The sequence below is a fragment of the Vigna umbellata genome, chromosome 1, assembly GCF_029865625.1.
Source record: "Vigna umbellata cultivar VRB3 chromosome 1, Vumbellata_1.0, whole genome shotgun sequence".
NCBI classification, from domain to species: Eukaryota; Viridiplantae; Streptophyta; class Magnoliopsida; order Fabales; family Fabaceae; genus Vigna; species Vigna umbellata.
Window position 1 is genome coordinate 9,071,143 of NC_142165.1, and position 20,245 is coordinate 9,091,387.

General features: G+C 33.5%; 2 protein-coding genes across 2 annotated transcripts; one reads left to right on the plus strand and one right to left on the minus strand.

The window, feature by feature from the left end:
- The first annotated feature begins 1,205 nt into the window (after positions 1-1,205).
- On the plus strand, positions 1,206-6,209 carry LOC124848022 (phosphoinositide phospholipase C 2-like). The gene is made up of 9 exons (XM_047325625.2): positions 1,206-1,664; positions 2,607-2,803; positions 3,473-3,608; positions 3,685-3,945; positions 4,041-4,273; positions 4,646-4,763; positions 5,194-5,346; positions 5,434-5,520; positions 5,683-6,209. Exons 1-9 carry the CDS (start codon positions 1,359-1,361, stop codon positions 5,977-5,979), a joined length of 1,788 nt encoding a protein of 595 aa, XP_047181581.1. The 5' UTR covers positions 1,206-1,358; the 3' UTR covers positions 5,980-6,209.
- Positions 6,210-7,585: 1,376 nt separating this feature from the next.
- Positions 7,586-10,895, minus strand: CCR3 (CRINKLY4 related 3). The gene has a single exon (XM_047325635.2). It carries the CDS (start codon positions 10,682-10,684, stop codon positions 8,291-8,293), a length of 2,394 nt encoding a protein of 797 aa, XP_047181591.1. The 5' UTR covers positions 10,685-10,895; the 3' UTR covers positions 7,586-8,290.
- Positions 10,896-20,245: the final 9,350 nt, after the last annotated feature.

Below are 20,245 nucleotides of genomic sequence, written 5' to 3' on the forward strand. Positions count from 1 at the left end.
TCCAAAATACAGATTAGAAAGAAAGTAACATATGCTGCATGTTAAGAAGTCTATGTTTAGTTCTAACAAAAAGTATTTAATTTTCTGAAAGAATATGTTGCTGCATGCTAAGATTTCTTGTCAGATTGAGTTTCTTTCAGAAATGCTGATGTTGTTGGTTTATTTCTATCTTCAGAATAAAATTTGTACCATCCTAAAAGTTGAAACATCAGTTTAATTATAATAATGTTATTATGATATACATTATCACATCACAAGTCAAAATTATGTATTTTTTACGTTTTCAAGAATTGAAATATAATTAATTAAGTCTTATGGAAATACTATATGTACATAAAGAAGAAGTGGGTGAAAAGTAGGTGAAAATGGATGGTTAGTTCTATACATTATATTTTATTATTTCAAATATTAAATTAATTTTTGTTACATTAATTATATAAATTTTAGAGAAATTGTGAAACTGTTTGATATCTATTAAATAAATTCAATTCAAATATCCAATGATATCCAAATCCAAATCCAAATTCAATTCTTTTAATTCTAAATTTTAAATTATTCTATTCATATACCCCAAAATTCAATTCAATAATATTATGATATTTTATTAATGTATTTAATTTTGGAGTTCGCTATTCTTAGGTTAAAGTAAAAATATCTAATGATTCTAATTATATATAAAACTTCTAAAAATAATTATCTAGAAAACTTCTTAAACTAACTTCCTTCTTCCTTAGTCGATTAATTTATTAGATATATAAAAAGACAAATGATATGATAAAAAAATGTTAGTAAATTTTTTTTCTCTTGTTATTTTATTGGTAAAATATTTTTTTTTTAAAATAGTACTTCTTATACCTTTTATTTGACAAAAAAATAAACAAATCGATTGTGATTGTCAAATTTAATTTTGTTATAATTTTTTATTAAAGCAGTAAACATTAAAGAGATTGAGCAGAACGGCCACTTTGACATTTAATGTTTTCATTTAAAAAGTAAACAAATACAATTTATATTTTAATATCACAACCTTGGTAATAAATTTTTATTAATTTATTTCCTACCTTTCGTATGGATTAAATGTTCTCCTTCTATCTGAAGAAGAAGAGTGTCACTGTTAAGCCTATTTGAGAGTCTTTGATTATATATATATATAGACGTATTGACGTATTTAACAGTCGGTAATTTGAAGAAGTGAAAGGTTGAATAACGCTTCACTTAAAAATCTCTTTCTTCCAACACTGTCAGAACACAACAAGAAAATTGAAGTGAACTCGGAATCCACACGCACAAATTCACACTCTCTCGCATATATTTGCGTGGGTAGTGAAAGAGAACAGAGAAGAGAAAGGGAGCAAGTGATGTCGAAGCAGACATACAGCGTGTGCTTCTGCTGGCGCCGGCGGTTTAAGCTGGCCCTGGCGGAGGCGCCGTTGGAGATCAAGACCCTCTTCGAGGAGTACTCTGAGAATGAGATCATGACACCTTCGCATCTGAAAAGGTTCCTTGTTGAAGTGCAAAAGCAAGAGAAGGCCACTGAAGAAGAGGCGCAAGCCATCATTGACAGCTTCAGGCATTTCCATCGCAGAGGGGTTGGCCTCAATCTCGAATCTTTCTTCAAGTACCTCTTCAGTGATGACAACCCCCCTCTTCTTCCTTCTCATGGGGTAAGCAAAAAAGAAAAGAAAAGGAAAGAACTCGGTTTTTTGTGTTTTCCTGTTATGGTAGTTGACAGGGCCAGTTGGGTCAGCGAGATCTGGATTTGGCATTGTTTACTTTCCAATCGGGTTGCTCATCTTCTTCCTAGATTAGACTTTTTCTAGATTTGATTTATCTTTTATTGGGTTTTACTTTTTACCATGTTTTTTTTTGTGTGTGTGTACTGTTCAAATTGTTTTACTTTTTGCTGTCATCTTTGCAAAATCGTGGTCTACTCGTGCTGATTGTCGTTTATTGTTACGCATTAGGGTCAATTGCAGCTGAATTTGTAGTGATTTAGCTTCGTGTTTGTGCCAAACTTGTACTTTTGGTCTCTGCTAAAAAAAATCTGAACTATGGTGTTTTATTGAATTTGGGTTGACTCGTTGACCATGAGGATTTATAACTGAAGTTTCGTGGTAGAAAATGATAACAGGATGGAGGAGGATCAGGTTCCAGAATGAATTTATCTTTAATGGAATTGAGCCTTTCTATTAAGGGTTCCTTCTCGTGAAAGGGCTGGGCATTGCAGGAAATATAGAGGCTTTCGCTTTATACTCCATTTCGGAATACCCTTTGTTGTCGGATATGCTATGTTGTCTCACACTGTCTTCAGGATATGCATTACTTTTTAGTTCTTGCACGGGTTTTGATAGTGTTTATGGGAATCATTCATTTTAGTTTAGGATCTTCTTTTCTAGTTCCTCTAGCATCTTAATTTGGTAAAAATCTGGCTCCGTGGTATTACACAATGGGTTTAGGGTCAAACCTTTGATTAGCATATTGAATTCCATCCAAAGTTTTCGCAACTGATTGTTACTTCCATAAATGTTGATAATATATCATGCTTAATTGCTTGCATTCTCTTATCCTGATCATTGTGCGTTGTGCAAATATTTCTTTCATTCCAGGTGCACCATGATATGACTTTACCCTTGTCACATTATTTCATATATACTGGCCATAATTCCTATTTAACTGGGAATCAGCTGAGCAGCGAGTGCAGTGACGTGCCCATCATAAATGCACTGAAGAGAGGTGTGAGGGTGATTGAATTGGACATATGGCCTAATGCAGCAAAGGATAATATAAATGTTCTTCATGGAAAGTAAGTTAGTAGTTTACAAGTAGAATGGTACTTACTTTCATACATGAACTAATTCCAACTCCAATGTCATTATTTTCCCCTCATTTTTCTTTAGTGATCAGGCAGAAGTGAGAGAAATAAAGTTAAGTTGAAAATGTTTTTTAACTTTCAAATAGTGTTGAAAATTATTATTTATCTGTCTTGAGCTGAGCGTAAGCATGGATTGCCTAGAAGCTAAAATGTTTTAAAGGATGAATAAGCTTATGCAAACTCGATAAAGATTTATTCTTCTTATTTTTTATCCTTTTGAGAATGATGCCAGAGTGAGGGTGAGCCATGGCACAATTGTAAAGCTGCTTCTTGACGGCTTCTTTGCATATATGCAAGGGGAAGGTTGCATACAATTAACCTCTCCCATACCTTTGCAAAGCTAAGAGCCTTTGGCATTGGGGTAGGGTAGGTACATTAGTTTTCATGTTGCCAAAGTCCCTTGAAGTAATAAAGTGATGAATTGCAGTTTGACATCTGCCAAAGTCCCTTTAAAATTAAACTTGAAATCATGGTAGTTGAACAGATTATATGGAAATAATATTATGTCAAATATATTGTTTGTAATTTCCAACTGATCCTAAATTATTTAATTGAAAAAATAGTTGTTTACACGTCTATTTTTTGTTTTTTTTTTGACAGTACATTGACTCCTCCTGTAGAGCTCATCAGATGTTTGAGATCTATTAAAGAATATGCCTTTGTGGCATCAGAATATCCAGTTGTAATAACCCTAGAAGACCACCTTACAACGGATCTTCAGGCTAAAGTGGCTGAGGTTAGTTACTTGTCATTTTATTTGGATTCATAGTACTTACACTCTAAATAGTTGACATCTCTATCCAAATTTTTAGATGGTTACAAACACTTTTGGAGATGTACTATTTACTCCTAACACCGAAAGCGTGAAGGAGTTCCCTTCTCCTGATTCTCTTAAAAGGAGGATTATTATATCAACAAAACCACCTAAGGAGTATCTTGGGGCAAAAGAAAAGGATAAAGGGAATGATTCACAGCATGAAAAGGGAAAGGAGGATGGAAAGGCTTCAGGCGAGGATGAAGCTTGGGGAAAGGAAGTCCCTAGCTTGAGAGGTGGTACTATAGAGGATTACAAGGTTGTAGACTAAATCGAACCTGTATTTTAATTGCCACTGGCATTTAATATTTTAAGGTAAATTTGTTAAATGACTTCATGCTTTGCCATCTTTAGGACAACAACGTGGATGAAGAAGATCTTAATGACGAGGACGAATCTGATGAATCAGATAAGTTAGCACATAATGAAGCTCCAGAATATAGACGCCTAATTGCCATTCATGCTGGGAAGCCTAAAGGTGGATTAGAGGAATGCCTCAAAGTGGATCCTGATAAAGTGAGACGTTTAAGTTTAAGTGAGCAACAGCTTGAAAAGGCTGCTATAAATCATGGAAAAAAAATTGTAAGGTATTGCAAATTGTTTTGAGCAATTACTTTTAAGGCAGAATTAATCTGTGTGCGGTTGAACCCACTCATTTCTGAATGGAAGAACGAATAAACATCATCCAACACTATTGTCATGCAAAATGTTGTAAATATTGACTTTTTATTATTTCAAACAAACTCAAACTTTTTATATGCTGTTTGTCTTGAAGAATTTCTTTTACTTTTTTTGACTACTGGTCCACTCTAGCAAGTTTTGTGGTGTTTTGATCAATGTTGACAAGCCGGCGACCCCACATCATGTGCTTGGGGGTGGGGTTGCGTGGACAACTTATAAGAGGTGTGGGATGTGTATGCGAATTATAATTAATTTTTTTTCCTGCTGCCCTTCTCTAGGTTTACTCAGCGCAATATTTTGAGGGTGTATCCCAAAGGTACTCGCATTGACTCATCAAATTATAACCCATTAATTGGGTGGATGCATGGAGCTCAGATGGTTGCATTTAACATGCAGGTATCATCCTCAGTCTAGTGTATATTTCTTCATTTTCCTGCTCCCCGGTCCTCCCATTTTTGTGTTTACCTTATTTAATATTTTCTTGTATGAGAATTTTTACTATTGTTTTTGTATCTTCATTTTTGTTGCTTCATTTCTTCTGAGGTGGCAGGGGAGATGAAATTGACCTTAAAGTAGCCAACAAATTCTGTAAACATTTGACATCTAGTGATATAGATATAAAGTGTACAATGAACATTTCTTGTCTAGCAATGTGATTGGTAAAATGTAGGGCGGTCCTTTTATTGAATCCCTTTTATTGCATGCAAGATTCCAAAAGTTAGGGTGTGAGATCCAATTTACAATTCTTCAACCTATAGCTTACTATCATTGATTACCATATTGTTTAATAGAATTCAGTTTTCATTATGGTTGGTTTCATAACCAGGGATATGGTAGATCGCTTTGGTTGATGCATGGAATGTTCAGAGCCAATGGAGGGTGTGGTTATGTTAAGAAACCAGATTTTCTGTTAGAGACTGGTCCAGACAATGAGGTCTTCGATCCTAAAGCCAAATTACCTGTGAAGACTACTTTGAAGGTCAGGGTTTAAAGTTAATCAGCTGCCTCATTCAAGTATCTATCTATAGTTGAATACTAACAAACAACATACTCTTCCAATTCTCAGGTGACTGTATATATGGGGGAAGGATGGTATTATGATTTCAAGCATACACACTTTGATCAATACTCCCCTCCTGACTTCTATACAAGAGTAAGTTGAGATGATATACTCTTAATGCATAGGAACCTTACCACAGCAATGTGTTTTCCCTTATATGATTGTTGTTCATTGCTATGCATTGCATGATACCTTACCATTTGTTTTCACCTTGTTTGATGGCTCAATTGTGTGATTTGATAAACTATAATGCAGGTGGGGATTGCTGGAGTCCCTAGTGATACTGTAATGAAGAAAACTAAGGCAATAGAGGATAATTGGTTACCTACATGGAATGAGACATTTGAGTTCCCTCTTTCTGTTCCAGAGTTGGCCTTGCTTCGCATAGAAGTTCATGAGTATGACATGTCTGAGAAAGATGACTTTGGTGGACAAACATGCCTACCTATCCGGGAGCTAAGAAGTGGCATTCGAGCAATTCCACTGAATAGCCAAAAGGGAGAGAAATACCCCTCTGTAAAGCTTCTCATGCGCTTTGAGTTTATTAATTGATTCTGTGCATCCTTCTACTCTACATTATCATGTACAGTCATTAAGACGTGTTAGTAGTATGAGTTTGTATGTATATCTCAACAATGCCTCAATTTAATGATGTAAGAAATAAAATGTGGTGTGTATTTTGTTTTCTTGAGGAGACTTATTTGTCTTGTAAGCCTTGTCAATATATAACTACGTAATACAAACATGGAAATTATTCGTGTTTTGTATGAGGATACTTTTAACTCATCTGTCATCAAATGTTGGTTTTGGTCTTTGTGATTTCACAATTTTGTAATTATGTTATGCATACGAAGTCTCTATATTATCCTTAAGAGTTTGGTAGTTACTTATTTTGTAGCGAAAATAATACAATTATATATTTTTCACTTACAAAAGTAGTGTGAAACGTTTTTGGATAAAAGTTTTGTTTTTTTCACTGACACCACCACAGGCCTTATTTCAAACACCTAAGCGTTTGTTTTGGTTTTTAAATTTTTACAACAAGAACAACTACCAAGTTTGACAATGAGCATGTTTGTTTAATACTATAACAGCAATGCGTGTTTAGATATCTTGGTTAGAAAATACGTAATCGCTTCTGAGTAGACAAAATAGAGAGAGGCTTAACAAATTATTGATGTTCATGACAGGCTAACAGAAAATACCTAAACGTGGTGTCACTTGTTTTTGTTTCTCATCCAGTTAGCGATAATTTTTTAATTAAACTCTCTTATGTCATACTTAAGACTATTTTTTATTAATTGACTTACACATATGGGAAATGAATCTCTTAGTTGTTTATCTGTTTCTAAGTATAATTGGTGTCATAACTTCTTTTCTTTTTATATTGACAAGTAAGTCTTGGAAGTAACCACATAAATAAGTATGAACAAATATGATATTTTGGCTACCATATGGCAAACATTAATAAGATAGAATTCACAAATCATATTAATGAAAACATTTTACCATAATATCTACTTCTGAGTTTTTCTATACGCCAAAAGCAAGCGATGTTGTCACAGTTTAGATGCATACCTGTAAAGTTATTATCCCTTCTGACATTACACCAAAGAACCCATAAACTGTCTTGGGTGGGTATTTTGCCTTGACCTAGAAGCATTCATAGCAAACATAAATGGACAAAAGGGTGTTGGATTAGTACCACCCCTTAATTACAAAAGGACATACTCATCATCATCAACATCATGGGCCCAACTCATTCCCACTTCAGTAACCCATTAGGCCTATGGCCCAGAACCCTTTGCCCAGCAGCATGTGCAAAATTTGCATCATCTGTCATCAATCTTCAGCCATTGAGTCACTCTTCCGTATTTGACCAGTCCACAGAAATTTTGACTTGAGTTGTTACTTTCAATAGGAAGAGCAAATTGTTTCAGACTAGTCCTAGAACCTGTGTGTACTCCAAAGCCTGTGTTATGACCCCCATCACGTAGCTGACGTGTGATTAGAAAGTAGCCATTCTGCAATAGCCATTAAGTCATCAACCAATCCACTTCTGAAATTGGTTCATAGAAGTCAGCAACATCTTTCTTCCAAGTAATTAAAAAATGTGTAGACCAATCTATTTTTATGGGGTCCATGTTTTGGAAAGGTGATAAAGAAGAAGAAAAAAGGTTAATTATAGCACTTCAGGACCCAATGGCTCAACCACTCACTCTCACAAATAGTAACCTATACTAACATTATGTTTTCACACTGAAGCCAATCTTTGCTGTTCACACTCTTTCCCACCTATTCTCTCACACGCTTGTCAAATTTGCAAGCAGACTTGGTAAACTACAAGTAGCTTCCCCGTCAACGCGTCGCCAAATAAGTAGTTCATGACGGTGCCTTCTCCTCCGACGAAATATAAAATGCAAGAGCTCCAAATTTCCACGTTACATCAAGTACAATGCCTCAAACTTATAGCCTAAACCTTAACATGGAGGTTGCATCGAGTACATTGCTTTAACGTGTAGCATAAAGGACAAAAAGAGTGGTTACAAAAAATCTGGTGTACTTGCACACAATGTCACACGCATTAGCACAAATGAATTGTTTGAAATTATGCCCTGTGCGAGGATACAAGGATTACAGGTTGCAAAATCTCGTCTGATAAGGAGAATAGCTAAAGTTAAAAGTGATGAGTTTTACTGGCTGTAAGTGTTGCGCAAAATTCTACGCTACAGCTTGATGTTAGGTGACATTCCTAGTCTTTATACACCCTCATGAGTATACCCTTATAATTTTCGGGAAAAGAATCAATAGAAATAAGGAAACATTTTTTTCTACTTTAATTCCCTTTATCAGGGTTTGAGTGTCAGTCTGATACAATGGAGACTGTACCACTGGAAATGCTGCCATGACTACTATCACAAAGAGCCAATGCACGCTCCAAATTTGCCACAATATCAGCCATTGTTGGTCTGTCCTTCCCCTCCAAATTTACACAATGCATAGCTGTATATGCCACTAGCTCCACTGCTTCTGTCTCATTTAACTCTGGTGGTTCAACCCTTGGGTCCAAAAATTTTGCCAATTCTCCTGCCATAATAACTGGCACTGCAAAGTCCACCAAACTCACTGGGGTGCCTCCATTTTCATCATTCTTGAATATTGCTCTCTTTCCTGTTAATAGCTCTAGCAGTACCACTCCAAGACCATAGACATCACTCTTTGCTGTCAATACATTTAGACCATAATATTCAGGATCAATATATCCTACTGTTCCTGCTGCTTTCGTTGGCCGGTAATCAAGGTCAGATTCTGGACTCATCAATGACAATCCAAAATCGGATACTCTCGCTGTCCAAGTCGCGTCGATGAGAATGTTTGAAGACTTTATGTCTCGGTGAATTATAGATGGAACTGCGTAGTTATGGAGATACTCAATTCCTCGCGAAGCATCCAGAGCGATTTTGATCCTCATTCGCCAAGAATTCAAGACACTGCTACTCTTGTCCACATTGTTTTTGTCATGCAAATGATCATACAATGCTCCATTCTTCATGTACTCATACACCAAGAGCCTCTCGTCTTTCTCCTCACAGAACCCCACCAGCCTTACCAAGTGCTTGTGGTGCAAACGGGACAAGAAGGCCAATTCTGACTCGAATGCGCTCTCTTTCTCTTGAAACTTCTTCATCTTTGTACCTGTTTCGCCCCTTTTGATTGCCACCTCACGGCCATCTGCAAGTTTGCCTCTATAAACAACGCCATAGCTTCCAGCACCAATCTTGTTCTCAAGGGAGAAATTATCCGTAGCTGCAACAAGCTCAGCCAAGGTGAATTCCTCAGCCCTTTCAGGATGCTTTGCTGATGAGGTTCCACTCCTTTGGCGTCTCATTATCCGCGACCCTTGACGCCTAATGGTGGATGATCTCGACGGAGGACTAATACTATTGCTAGAACCACCACCACCACCGTTTACACTGCCACCTCTAGTGATTGTTGGCTGCACAGAATTGTGAATTTTCTTCTTCCCTAAACAAACCCCAGTCCATAAGCAATAAATCACACTGCATATCCCAGTAACACCTCCCAAGCATCCAACAATGGCAAATGCCAATAACCCTTTGGTGAAGGCACTTGACTGAGACGCAGGTGGCACTGCCACCACAGGTGGCGGTGCCATTTGTGGTGGTTCTGGCCCTGGCATTGGAGGCCAACAAGGTCTTGGCTTACAGATGTTACCATAGCCAGAACAGAGAGAATCGGATTGAGGATATATCCCACATTCACTGCAGGAAGATTGAACGCAAGGCCCTGGAAGTAAAGGAGGCAAAGGAATTTCATAACCTGAAGTATTAACCCAACCAGGACCCCAACAAATAACTGAAAAATTGTTAGTCGTCAATCCACAAGTAAAATTGGACCCAGAAACAAGAACCTCAAAAGAAACACCTTTTGTAGCATTAACCTCAAACAACCCTCTCCCACCCCAACAAACGACAGAACCATTGGATCTCCGAATAGCACAACTATGCTCAGCTCCAAGAGCCAGACCAGAAAACTCCAAAGCCCCTCCTTCAGGAACATCAATCTGACCAAAATCGTTACTTCCTCTACAAACCAAATACCCACTTGAATTCAACCCACATACATGTGACTCCCCAGCCACAAGACTCGCCATAGACACGTTCCCAAACTCACTCTCCATTTTTCTCGCTCTAGCCTCAAGCCCCCAACACCGAACCCAATTACTACCCTTCAAAATTCCGCAAGAAAAACCCGAACCAGACGAAATAGAAGAAAACCGGTCCGACCCAGAAGGCAATTCGAAGGCGGCATTGGTTCTCCAACACGACACCGCTCCATCGCCGACAGCGGTGGCGCAAACCTGGAAGTCCCCGAGGGCGAGATTCTCGAATAGAACAGTGCCATTGTTGTAAAGTCTCTTGCTTTGGAAGTACGAAAGGGTGTCCCAGCAGAGAAGAGTGTAGTTGCCGGACCGGAGGCCGCAGAAGTAGCTCAGGCCGCCGGAGATCGCGGAGAAGGAGATGTTGGGAGCAACGGCGACGACGTGTCCATCGCTGTAGCACGCAATGCGCCGTGTCGGCTCCGATGCCACCACGCCGCAGACGGCGGCAGAGGTGACGGCGAGAGTGGAGGCGGAACCAATGGCATGGGAGGGTGACAGTGAAGAGAGGATTAAGAGGATGACAGTGAAGAGGGTGAAGGTAACCGCGGAGAAGAGTGAATTATTATTCTTCATTGAGGGAAAGAATGGGTTTCGGGGCTGGGGGTTGCGGCTGTTTCTGCATCGTTGGCAGAGAGAATGAGAGAGAGAGAGTTGAAGAGCCTCAACTCTCAAGTACGGTGAAACTTTTCAGGGTGTTTGTTGCAGACTTTGTTGTTGACATCAGATAACGTGGATTTTGAACCTGTTTTCAGATCGGCTTTTCTTTCTTTTCTTTAGGCCGTGTTTGGCTCGTAAATTTTTCTTTCACTTTTTTTTTTTTTTCAATTTAGACAACTCAGTATGTAACAACACCCACACGTGGAGTAGTTTTTTTAATTTAGTTTCATATTACAAAAATGAGTATATTTAAAAAAAAAAGAGAGATAAACAATTATTTAGTTTTTGAAATCTACTTGAGAAATTCATTTGAAATTACTCTACTTAACATCTATTCTAAAAATATTTGTAATAATTATTTTTAACCCAAATATAAAAAATGATTAGCAGTAATATTAATTAAAAAAATAATAAATATAATTTAACTATAATGAATTTATTTAAAAAATAATATTTTTTACTGTGAAATGTTGAATAGCATAAATGTAATTCAAATTTTCTTATGTTTGAAACCATATTTTATAACTTAAATTCGTTCAAAGATGGTATAAATCTGTGGGTAAAATAAATTAAAGAGTTATTCATTTAAAAACATCCACTATATTAATTACTTTTTTCGTTTTCTGTTTAAAATAAAAAGAGTTTCTCGTTTTGCACTGTTACAGAATTAGAATTTACTCAGTTAATGTTACCCCTTCTGACAAATGATAGCTTATAACATTAATTATAGTAAACGATTTTAAAATATTTGAAAGATGTGATAGTTTTTGCCATTTTTTGTTTAAAATTCAAATATGAAATGCAAACGCAGAATCATATTTGCAAATAAAATAAGAAGGATTTCACAAAAAGAAGAAAAAGTATGAAAGGGACAGAAGATGAGAAAATTGAAAGAAGTTCTTACTCAATTTGCTGGCTACGGAGACTTTACAAAATAGTTTATACATAAATTGAAAGTACTGTTTTTTTTTTCTCTTATTTCATCATGTACAAAATTTGATTTAAAAACGTACAATTTAAAATAAATTAAAAATGAAGCATATAATTAAATTTCAAATAGGTTCATTTTAGGTATAACTCTCAACATTTTATTAAAAAAAATGTTACATTAAATTATTACACGTCACGTATCAGAAAAAAAGACAAATTTATTAACAAATTAAAAAATTTGTCCTTAGTCAATCCTCTTCCATTTTTAATTTTTAAGCATCTTTATTTTAGAGGATTTAGTATTAACTTTCTTTGATCTATCCTCGTTAGATTTCCATGTATCATCCTCTTCAATATTAGAATATTTCATATCTTCGTACATATTAGCTCATTTAAAGTTAATTTTATTTTCTTTTAAAAAAACGAATCTCTTTAGATGTTAAAGGATTAAGAACTATCATTGAACTACTATTAGTTTATCTAATTGTTGTAAATTCTACAAATTATTCATGATGAGAGTGACATCTTTTAAATAAGACATATCACTCAAGGAATCAGATTTAACAAGAGAAAACTAGTTTACAACATAAATATTATCATGATTACCCACGACTGACTCACACTGTGACTGACAAACAGGTTGCACCTTCACCAAAGGCGTTGTTAGTTGCCACCAATTATTATTCGGTAGTGGCTTGTAAAGGTTAAAGTCTTACATATGGAGTGTTGATCATGCATCACTTGGAGTCTTCATTCATGATTATATGTTGGAGGTGGTTGGGTCTACCGAACGGTGAGACATAAATATGATTCCTTCTTCGGAGTTTCACATTCCTAGGGTTGCTTATAAGATTAAGAACACAAAAAAATCATCTTTCTCTAAATTTTTTTCAAATGTCACAAAAACGTATATTTTGTCCAAGTCCTTAATAAGACATGTAATATTCATTTTTCCCAATTACCTTCTCAAAGGGAGATATGATCTTTGTGCAAATTAAGTTAATCTTTTTGGTTTAGAGGAGTACAAAAATCATTTGCATGGATGTTAACAAAATGGGATATTCGTGACACATTTGGACATTTGTAAAAAGTTTAATGTAGCTTGAAGCATTTAGGTCAATGGAAGACAATTTCACTTCGCAAATAATTCTATGAATTTGTGTTTTCTTCTTTAAAAGACATGTGAAAGGCATTGGATACTGAAACTTGAAATTTATCTCCTGACATTCTTCGTGTTTTTTCTTGGATAAAAGGTTTTTTCTCAACTTCTATGAAACTCACGAAAACTAAAGTTAGATTTACATTCATGACTTTCCTTTAGAGTATTGTCAATCCAAAGCAATTTTCTCAATAACATGTGAAATTGGTACATTTTATTTTTAGATGATTATACCAATAATTTTGAAGTTTCTTTGCATGTGTTTTGATTGATATTGATTTATTATCTAATTTGCGTAATCAAATTTTGGTAAAAAGATCAAAATTTGCGTTTATTATTGAAGTGGAGTACAAGAAGTTATCTCAATTTTGTTCCAAATATAAAATGATTGGTCATGATCAATTTAATTATAAATAAGTATAACATGATATCAATGTTATTTTTGGTAGAAAGAAAATATTTACTCAAAAATACAATAGTCCAAAAATAATTTATGCATAAATGAAACTAATAACTCTTTAGTCATAAAACTTGTTATGGAACTGATTTGATTTCTCTTATTTTCATCATATATAAATTCAACTCGATTTTATAGTAGATTTCATGTTTGGAAACTAAAAAATTGCTTAATAGCACGCCATAAGGATTTTTTTTTTCAATAGAACTCCATTTTTTCTTGATAAAATGTTTTTTTCTTTTACCATTTGTTAATAATGGTTTACCATCTAAAAGAGTTCTATTTGATAGCATTTTTATAATAGATATCACTGTGAAACATAAAATATGCAGGTTTAAAATCCATTTAACATATTAATTATTTACATACTCCTGGCATGTATATACAATCTATGTGCATATTACAAAATCTCAATATATTTGGTATAAATTCTATGTAGCAATATCATATAAAAGAGTAATTTCAAAATTGAGTAACGATAATGTTATATTTTTTGATTAAATTTTAAAAAATTTCATAAATTCTCATTACATGATATATTTATGTACTTAAATTAATAATTTGAAGATTATATATATTACATATGAGATGAATTTACAGTATTTAATTAACAAATTTATTTTGTAAAATTGAATAAAATTTAAATTTATTTTATAATATTGTATTAAAGTCTATTTTAACCAAATTTATTAATTTATTGTTCCATTCCTAAATATATAATCTTACAAGTCTCAATACAAAATATGTTAGAGATAACATATTAAGAATATTATCGTCTCAGAACGATATATCTTCACAAAATATAATCTATCACTCAAGCTCAAACTTTAATATAATTTGAGTGTCAACCAATATTGTTTAAACAAACTAATAATTTGCTTGAATAATATTAACTAAAAAAATGTGATAGAAATCAACAAATCTTATAGAAGGAACAAATATTTTGTTAATAAGAAAGAATAATAATTATTAGTAACAATGATATGTTATTTAATTGACACTATGACATTTGTACCATATCTCTAATACAAATAATAATAGTCCTAGGGAGAAACACAACTTAATACTTAAACAAAAATTACATAATATACATCATTAGCTTTTTTTTACCTAATATACACCATATGAAAAATATACCAATTGTTATGATAAAAAATAGATTGAAAGATAAAAAAAACAAAGTCAACATTATAAGAACAAAACAGAAATAAATATACCTTTTTAATAAACTTACACCAAAATTTTATAATTTAATATGTTATCAAATTATATTAATATTTATTTTGAAAAATATGATGTATAAGAAATGAAATTATAAATTAAACACTATCATGATTATGTTTTCACAAATAAAATCTTAAATTATGTTATTGACTAATGTACTTTCATAACTTAAAAAACGTACGTTTACCAATCTGAAAGAAATACAGTCTAAATCTGATCAAGATAGGAGACTGTGTAGTGTTATAATTTTAGAAAACCTCTAATTACAGATTATAAGGAGATTTGGAGCCATATAAAATATTATTCTATCACAATCAAAAGTACAAAAAATAAAACTCTTTTATCAACATTTGAGTGAAATAAAATTTAGAGTCTTCAGTCTCTGTTTCAGATCAATTTATTATGGTAATAAATAAATTAAACAAATTTGTTATAATCTCAAAAATATTAAATTTTTTTTATTAAAAACTATTAATTTATTAGTAAAAAAAAGATAGAATTAATTTTCTAATATTTCCTATCTTATTATATTTAAAGAGACATAATTATTACTCAAGCTTCAACTATACAACTAATTAAGTGCAAAGGAAATCCCACATTATAAAAACCTAAACTCTCTAAACTAACCTTAATTTTGAATCGAAACATTGAGTATTATGTATTACATGTACTAAAATTAGTTGATTTAGAATGGATAAAAATATTCTTTAAGAAATTTTCCATTTATTCTCGTTGCATCGTACCTCAATATATTAAGAACAACTCAACTTTTTCAAAAGTCTACTGCCAAAACCTATTGATACGTCTTTTCGTTAAATAATTATGTGTGATGAGTTGATTTCACACTTCGACACAGAATATCTTAAATATGGTAATTTTAAGGATGTTCAAAAAATTTGCAGTAGTCAAAATATGGATATATTAAGTAAGGATCCAAATCATTTCATTTTCTTATCATCAACTAAGAACTTAGATTTTACACATCTAAAAGTCTCACGTCATAATTTAATTCTATGAATTCTCCTAATTCATCAAAACACATTTTTAAGATAAAATTATTCGTGTTTAACAAAGTTAAAATGATTTGAACATGTTAAATCCTTAACTTGGCTGCCACACAAAGAAATTTTTGAATTTCAATTACGTACAAGTTGCATCAAATATATTCTGAATAATGTTGGAAAAGAAATTTTAAGAAGCAAATATTATCGAAAAGCAATAACAAGAAATTCAACTCTTGTCGTAGATTTTGTTGAATATCTCAAGTTATTATTATTTATTAAGTCGTGTCATACTTTGTCACCATCATTAATTAATGAAATATTTTAATTACAATTAAAACCGTCATTAATAAATAAATATATAAAGTCCTTCATTAGTGAAATTAGAGATAAGGACTATATACAAAACTAAGCAAATGAGCTTCAATATTTATAAATGATATAATTATGAAAATAATGAACCCACCTAATCCTTTCTCGAAATATTCTATCCAGCTTCGAAGATGTACGAACAAAATGTTGGGGCCTTAATTTCAAACATTAACATATAAAAGGCAATACAAAACAAGCAAGTAGGTTTCTTTTGACCATTATTTGTAGCACAAAGCAATAAAAGAAAGAGAAAGTGCCAACTATTACGACAACTAAAATATGCATACCACGAATCATACTCAATTAATAGGAAACCAAAGATTATGGTCAGAAAAAAAAAATAGTGAAAAAAGCGACACTATAAAACGACATAATGTGTTGTAACTATAATCATGGCTGCTGCAAAAGCTTGGTACAATGGAAATGCTAACTAAGTATAAACCATATGTTTTTCACCTATAAAACATAGTTAATCTTCATCGTAATCAAATATATTAATTTTTAAGTCATTATAATTAGTATAGAACTTTAGCTTTGTCTATTCTTTTTAGTAAATCATGTCTCCATTCTACAATCCATATGCACAAATGACGCGGGCTCAATCAATTTTATAATACCATGTCTTCTCCTTTCAGTTCTAAGTGTGCTACTTTTGATGAAAACTTTTGCATTACCTACAAAGATTAAGTCTAATAGAAGAGATTACTTTTACATCATTCATTAAACTAAGATTAAGGCTTCGTATAAGATAACTAATGTATATTTTTAATATTGAGTACTTTTTTACGTAACTACTTAAACATCTAATTTCAGGAAAATAACGAAACATACTCCAAAAAAGTTTTCATAAATATTTCGGTTTATAAGGTCGATGTTAAGTCTTTTCTCAAATGGTCTCTAAGTTTCAAGCTTAGGTTAAAGTTTTGTCTTCAATCGTTTCTCTTTTGTTCAGTCGAGTTGGGGTGTTACCTACAGAAAACACTCTGATATTAAAATAAATGTTTGTCTGAATGCTCTAGAAATAAATAGATAGTAAAAAGTAACCAAGATATCAAACATGTATTGATAGATTTTGGAATGAACTTATGATTAGTGCTAACGTAATTACGGTTCAAATAGTAATAATCTCTCTTAAGGTTGATGTAATTATTCTTAACGCTAATTATGTTTGTAGTCTAACCGACCGGTCAATTGACCATTTCATGTGATATAGAAAGATTTGTTGACGGTTCGGTTCATGACTGACCTACATACTATACCATATATAATATGTATATACCAATTACAAGAATAAGGTATTAGAGTGGAAGTTTTGTTTCTTTCTTTTTTTTATGAAGTCAAAAGGAGAGACATTTAGACATTGAGAATAAATAAAGGGTGTAGAAGCAGAGAACAAAAGAAGAGAATGAGACACAGAATGTGAAGTTGAGAATGAAAAGGTGTTCTCCATTCTGTGAAGGTCAGGTCAAGCTGGCAGGTTGCAAAGAATTGTTTTATATTTTATGTTATATTTTACAACCTAAATACATAAGATGATGTTGGATTCTATTCAATCATCAGATAATTTCTATTTCTTAATATGACCATACTCCAACTCATTTGGGCAGCCTTGCTGGTTCCTACTCATATTTTGGAGGCACACACTCAAACAAATATATCTCATTTTATCAAACTAGCCACGCTTCAAGAAAAGCACTTAGTAATATATATGTATATGTATATATAATTCAAAAAGATATAGAGTAAAATGCGATAGATAAAAAACCTCCTTGCTTTGAAATTTTAAAATAATTATTAGATTGTTTTTCATAAAAGGCACTTTTTTAAATCACTAACAAATTATCAGTAACAAATTATCGGTGTCGTGATTGATAATAAAGTGAAAATGAAATCAAATTACACAATTTTTTTTTGGGTTTGAATTATTTTAACATTGAATGAAATGAAACCTAAGATGCCATATTAAAAAAAAGTGAACATAAAACATTATTGGAGAAAATCATATTTATGAGTTTGTAAAATTCAATTTTTATTTAAAAAATGTAAGTGTTTGAGAAAAGAGAAAAGAAAAAGGTTCCAGAGAAAAGAATAATTGTGAATGAATTCAAGTGAAAAGTGTGTGGAGTTACAGCGGAAGCAAAGTATATATACAAAGAGAGAATAAAAACAGAATTAACAAACTATATAATAAGATTCTACAACTCTACAACCGATCGGCTTTCGTGCTTCTACCGTTCGGTAGCCTTCAGTCATTCCATAGCTTTATTGTCTTCAGGCGTTCGGTAGTCTTCAGTCGTTCATTTCCCGTCTTCTTCTCCCTCACCGCTCGACCACTTCCTGTCTTCCACCGTTCGGTAACAACAGAAGAAGAGATCTGTGAAGATCTCTATCACCCTCCCTCAAGATGAATATGGATATTACGCATGTTTAGCTTGGAAGTAATAGTGTTAAAAGGAGAGGGATAAAGGGACTTGGTGAAAACGTTAGCAACTTGATTGGCATAAGACACATGAAGAAGCTTGATGAGACCATCTTGAAGCTTTTGTCTAGTAATGTGACAGTCTATGTTTATATGTTTGGTTCTTTCATGAAAGGTGGGATTATTGGCAATATGGATAGCAGAATTGTTGTCACAAAAGACTGAGTAAGGATTCAGGCAAGGTATATGTAGATCTTTTAAAAGATATTGCAGCAATTGCAATTCACAAGTTAGAGAAGATAAGGACCTATATTCGGCTTCAGAAGAGGATTTGGAAATGATGGTTTGTTTCTTTGACTTCCAAGAAATAAGAGTAGTTCCAAGGAAGACACAGAAACCAACTATAGATCTTCTAGTGGTAGCACAAGTGGCACAATCAGAATCAGAGTAGGCATGAATGCGGAAGGAATTATCAACAACATATAATAGACCAGAACTAGGAGCATTATTTAAATATCTAATAATCCTTATGACTTGTTGCATATGAGGTTGGTGTGGAGTAGAAACAAACTGGCTAAGTTGTTGAACGGCAAAAGCAATGTCAGGTCGCGTATTGGTGAGATAGATCAACCTACTAATAAGGCGACAATAAGAAGTAGGATCGGTGAGAAGGACACCTTCATCAGCATAAAGTTTAACAGAAGGATCAGCAAGTGTAGCAGCAGATTTACATCCTAACATACCAGCTTCAGAAATCAATTCAAGATAATATTTCATCTGATTTATATATAATCCAGCTTGAGATCTAGCAATTTCGAATCCCAGAAAATATTTGAGATCTCCAAGATTTTTAATGTGAAACTTGTTGTGGAGGTGATCTTTGACAGTAGTGATTTCAGACAAGTTATTTCCAGATAGAAGGATATCATCAATATATATCAGAATAATGGTAATAGTAGAGGGAGAATGTTTGATAAATAAAGAATGGTCAGCAGAACTTTGTGTATACCCGAGAAAGAGTAATTCTGATGTTAGTTTGTGATTCCAATTTCTGCTGGCTTGCTTTAAACCATAAAGAGACTTTTGAAGCTTGCAGCAAGATCGGGAGTAGAAGGACAAAGACCAAGGGGGGTTTCATGTATATATCTTCAGTTAAATCACCATGGAGAAAGGCATTGTCAACATCTAACTTATGAAGAAACCATTTGTTGATGGTAGCAAGAGCAAGCACAAGACGAACAACGGTGATTTTAACAACAGGGGAGAAAGTTTCATAGTAATCCAAGCCTTCAGTTTGAGTGAAACCTCTTGCCACTAAACGAGCTTTATATATGTCAATAGAGCCATCTATTTTATGCTTGATATGATAAACCCAACGACAACTTATGGGTTTCTTACCCGCGAGGAGATTCACCAAAGTCCAGGTTTGGTTTCTTTCAAGTACACAAAGTTCAGAATTCATAGTCTGCTGCCAACATTCAAACTTGTTGGCCTCTTTAAAGGAGGATGGTTCAACTTGTGCAGAAATATTATGACAAAAAGAAGCATGGTTAGAAGAGCAATAATCATAAGAAAGGAACAAATGCATAGGATACGGGGTAGTATGGGATGAGGGAATGCTAGAAGTAGTACTACCACAATAGTAATGATCTAAATACTTAGGTCTACTTTTGTTTCTAAGAGAAACTCTTTGTCCAACAGTAGGAAGAATGATGCTATCATAAGTATGGTTAGAAGTATTACTAGTTGGGTAATTTGTGGTAGTGGAAACAGGTGCCATATTTGGAAAGTCAAAAAGAGTAACATCAGAAATATCATCATGTGTAGGACACGAAGGTGGAGTTAAAAAAAATTGATAGGGAAAAATATGCTCATGAAAAATGACATTTCGTGAAACAATAGTAGAATGTGAATG

Excerpts from the sequence above, each read along its gene's own strand:
- LOC124848022 (XM_047325625.2), top strand. The coding sequence starts at position 1,359 with ATGTCGAAGCAGACATACAGCGTGTGCTTCTGCTGGCGCCGGCGGTTT. Across the intron at positions 2,804-3,472 it reads ATAAATGTTCTTCATGGAAA|TACATTGACTCCTCCTGTAG; the intron begins GTAAGTTAGTAG and ends TTTTTTTGACAG. Across the intron at positions 4,274-4,645 it reads CATGGAAAAAAAATTGTAAG|GTTTACTCAGCGCAATATTT; the intron begins GTATTGCAAATT and ends GCCCTTCTCTAG.
- CCR3 (XM_047325635.2), bottom strand. The coding sequence starts at position 10,684 with ATGAAGAATAATAATTCACTCTTCTCCGCGGTTACCTTCACCCTCTTC.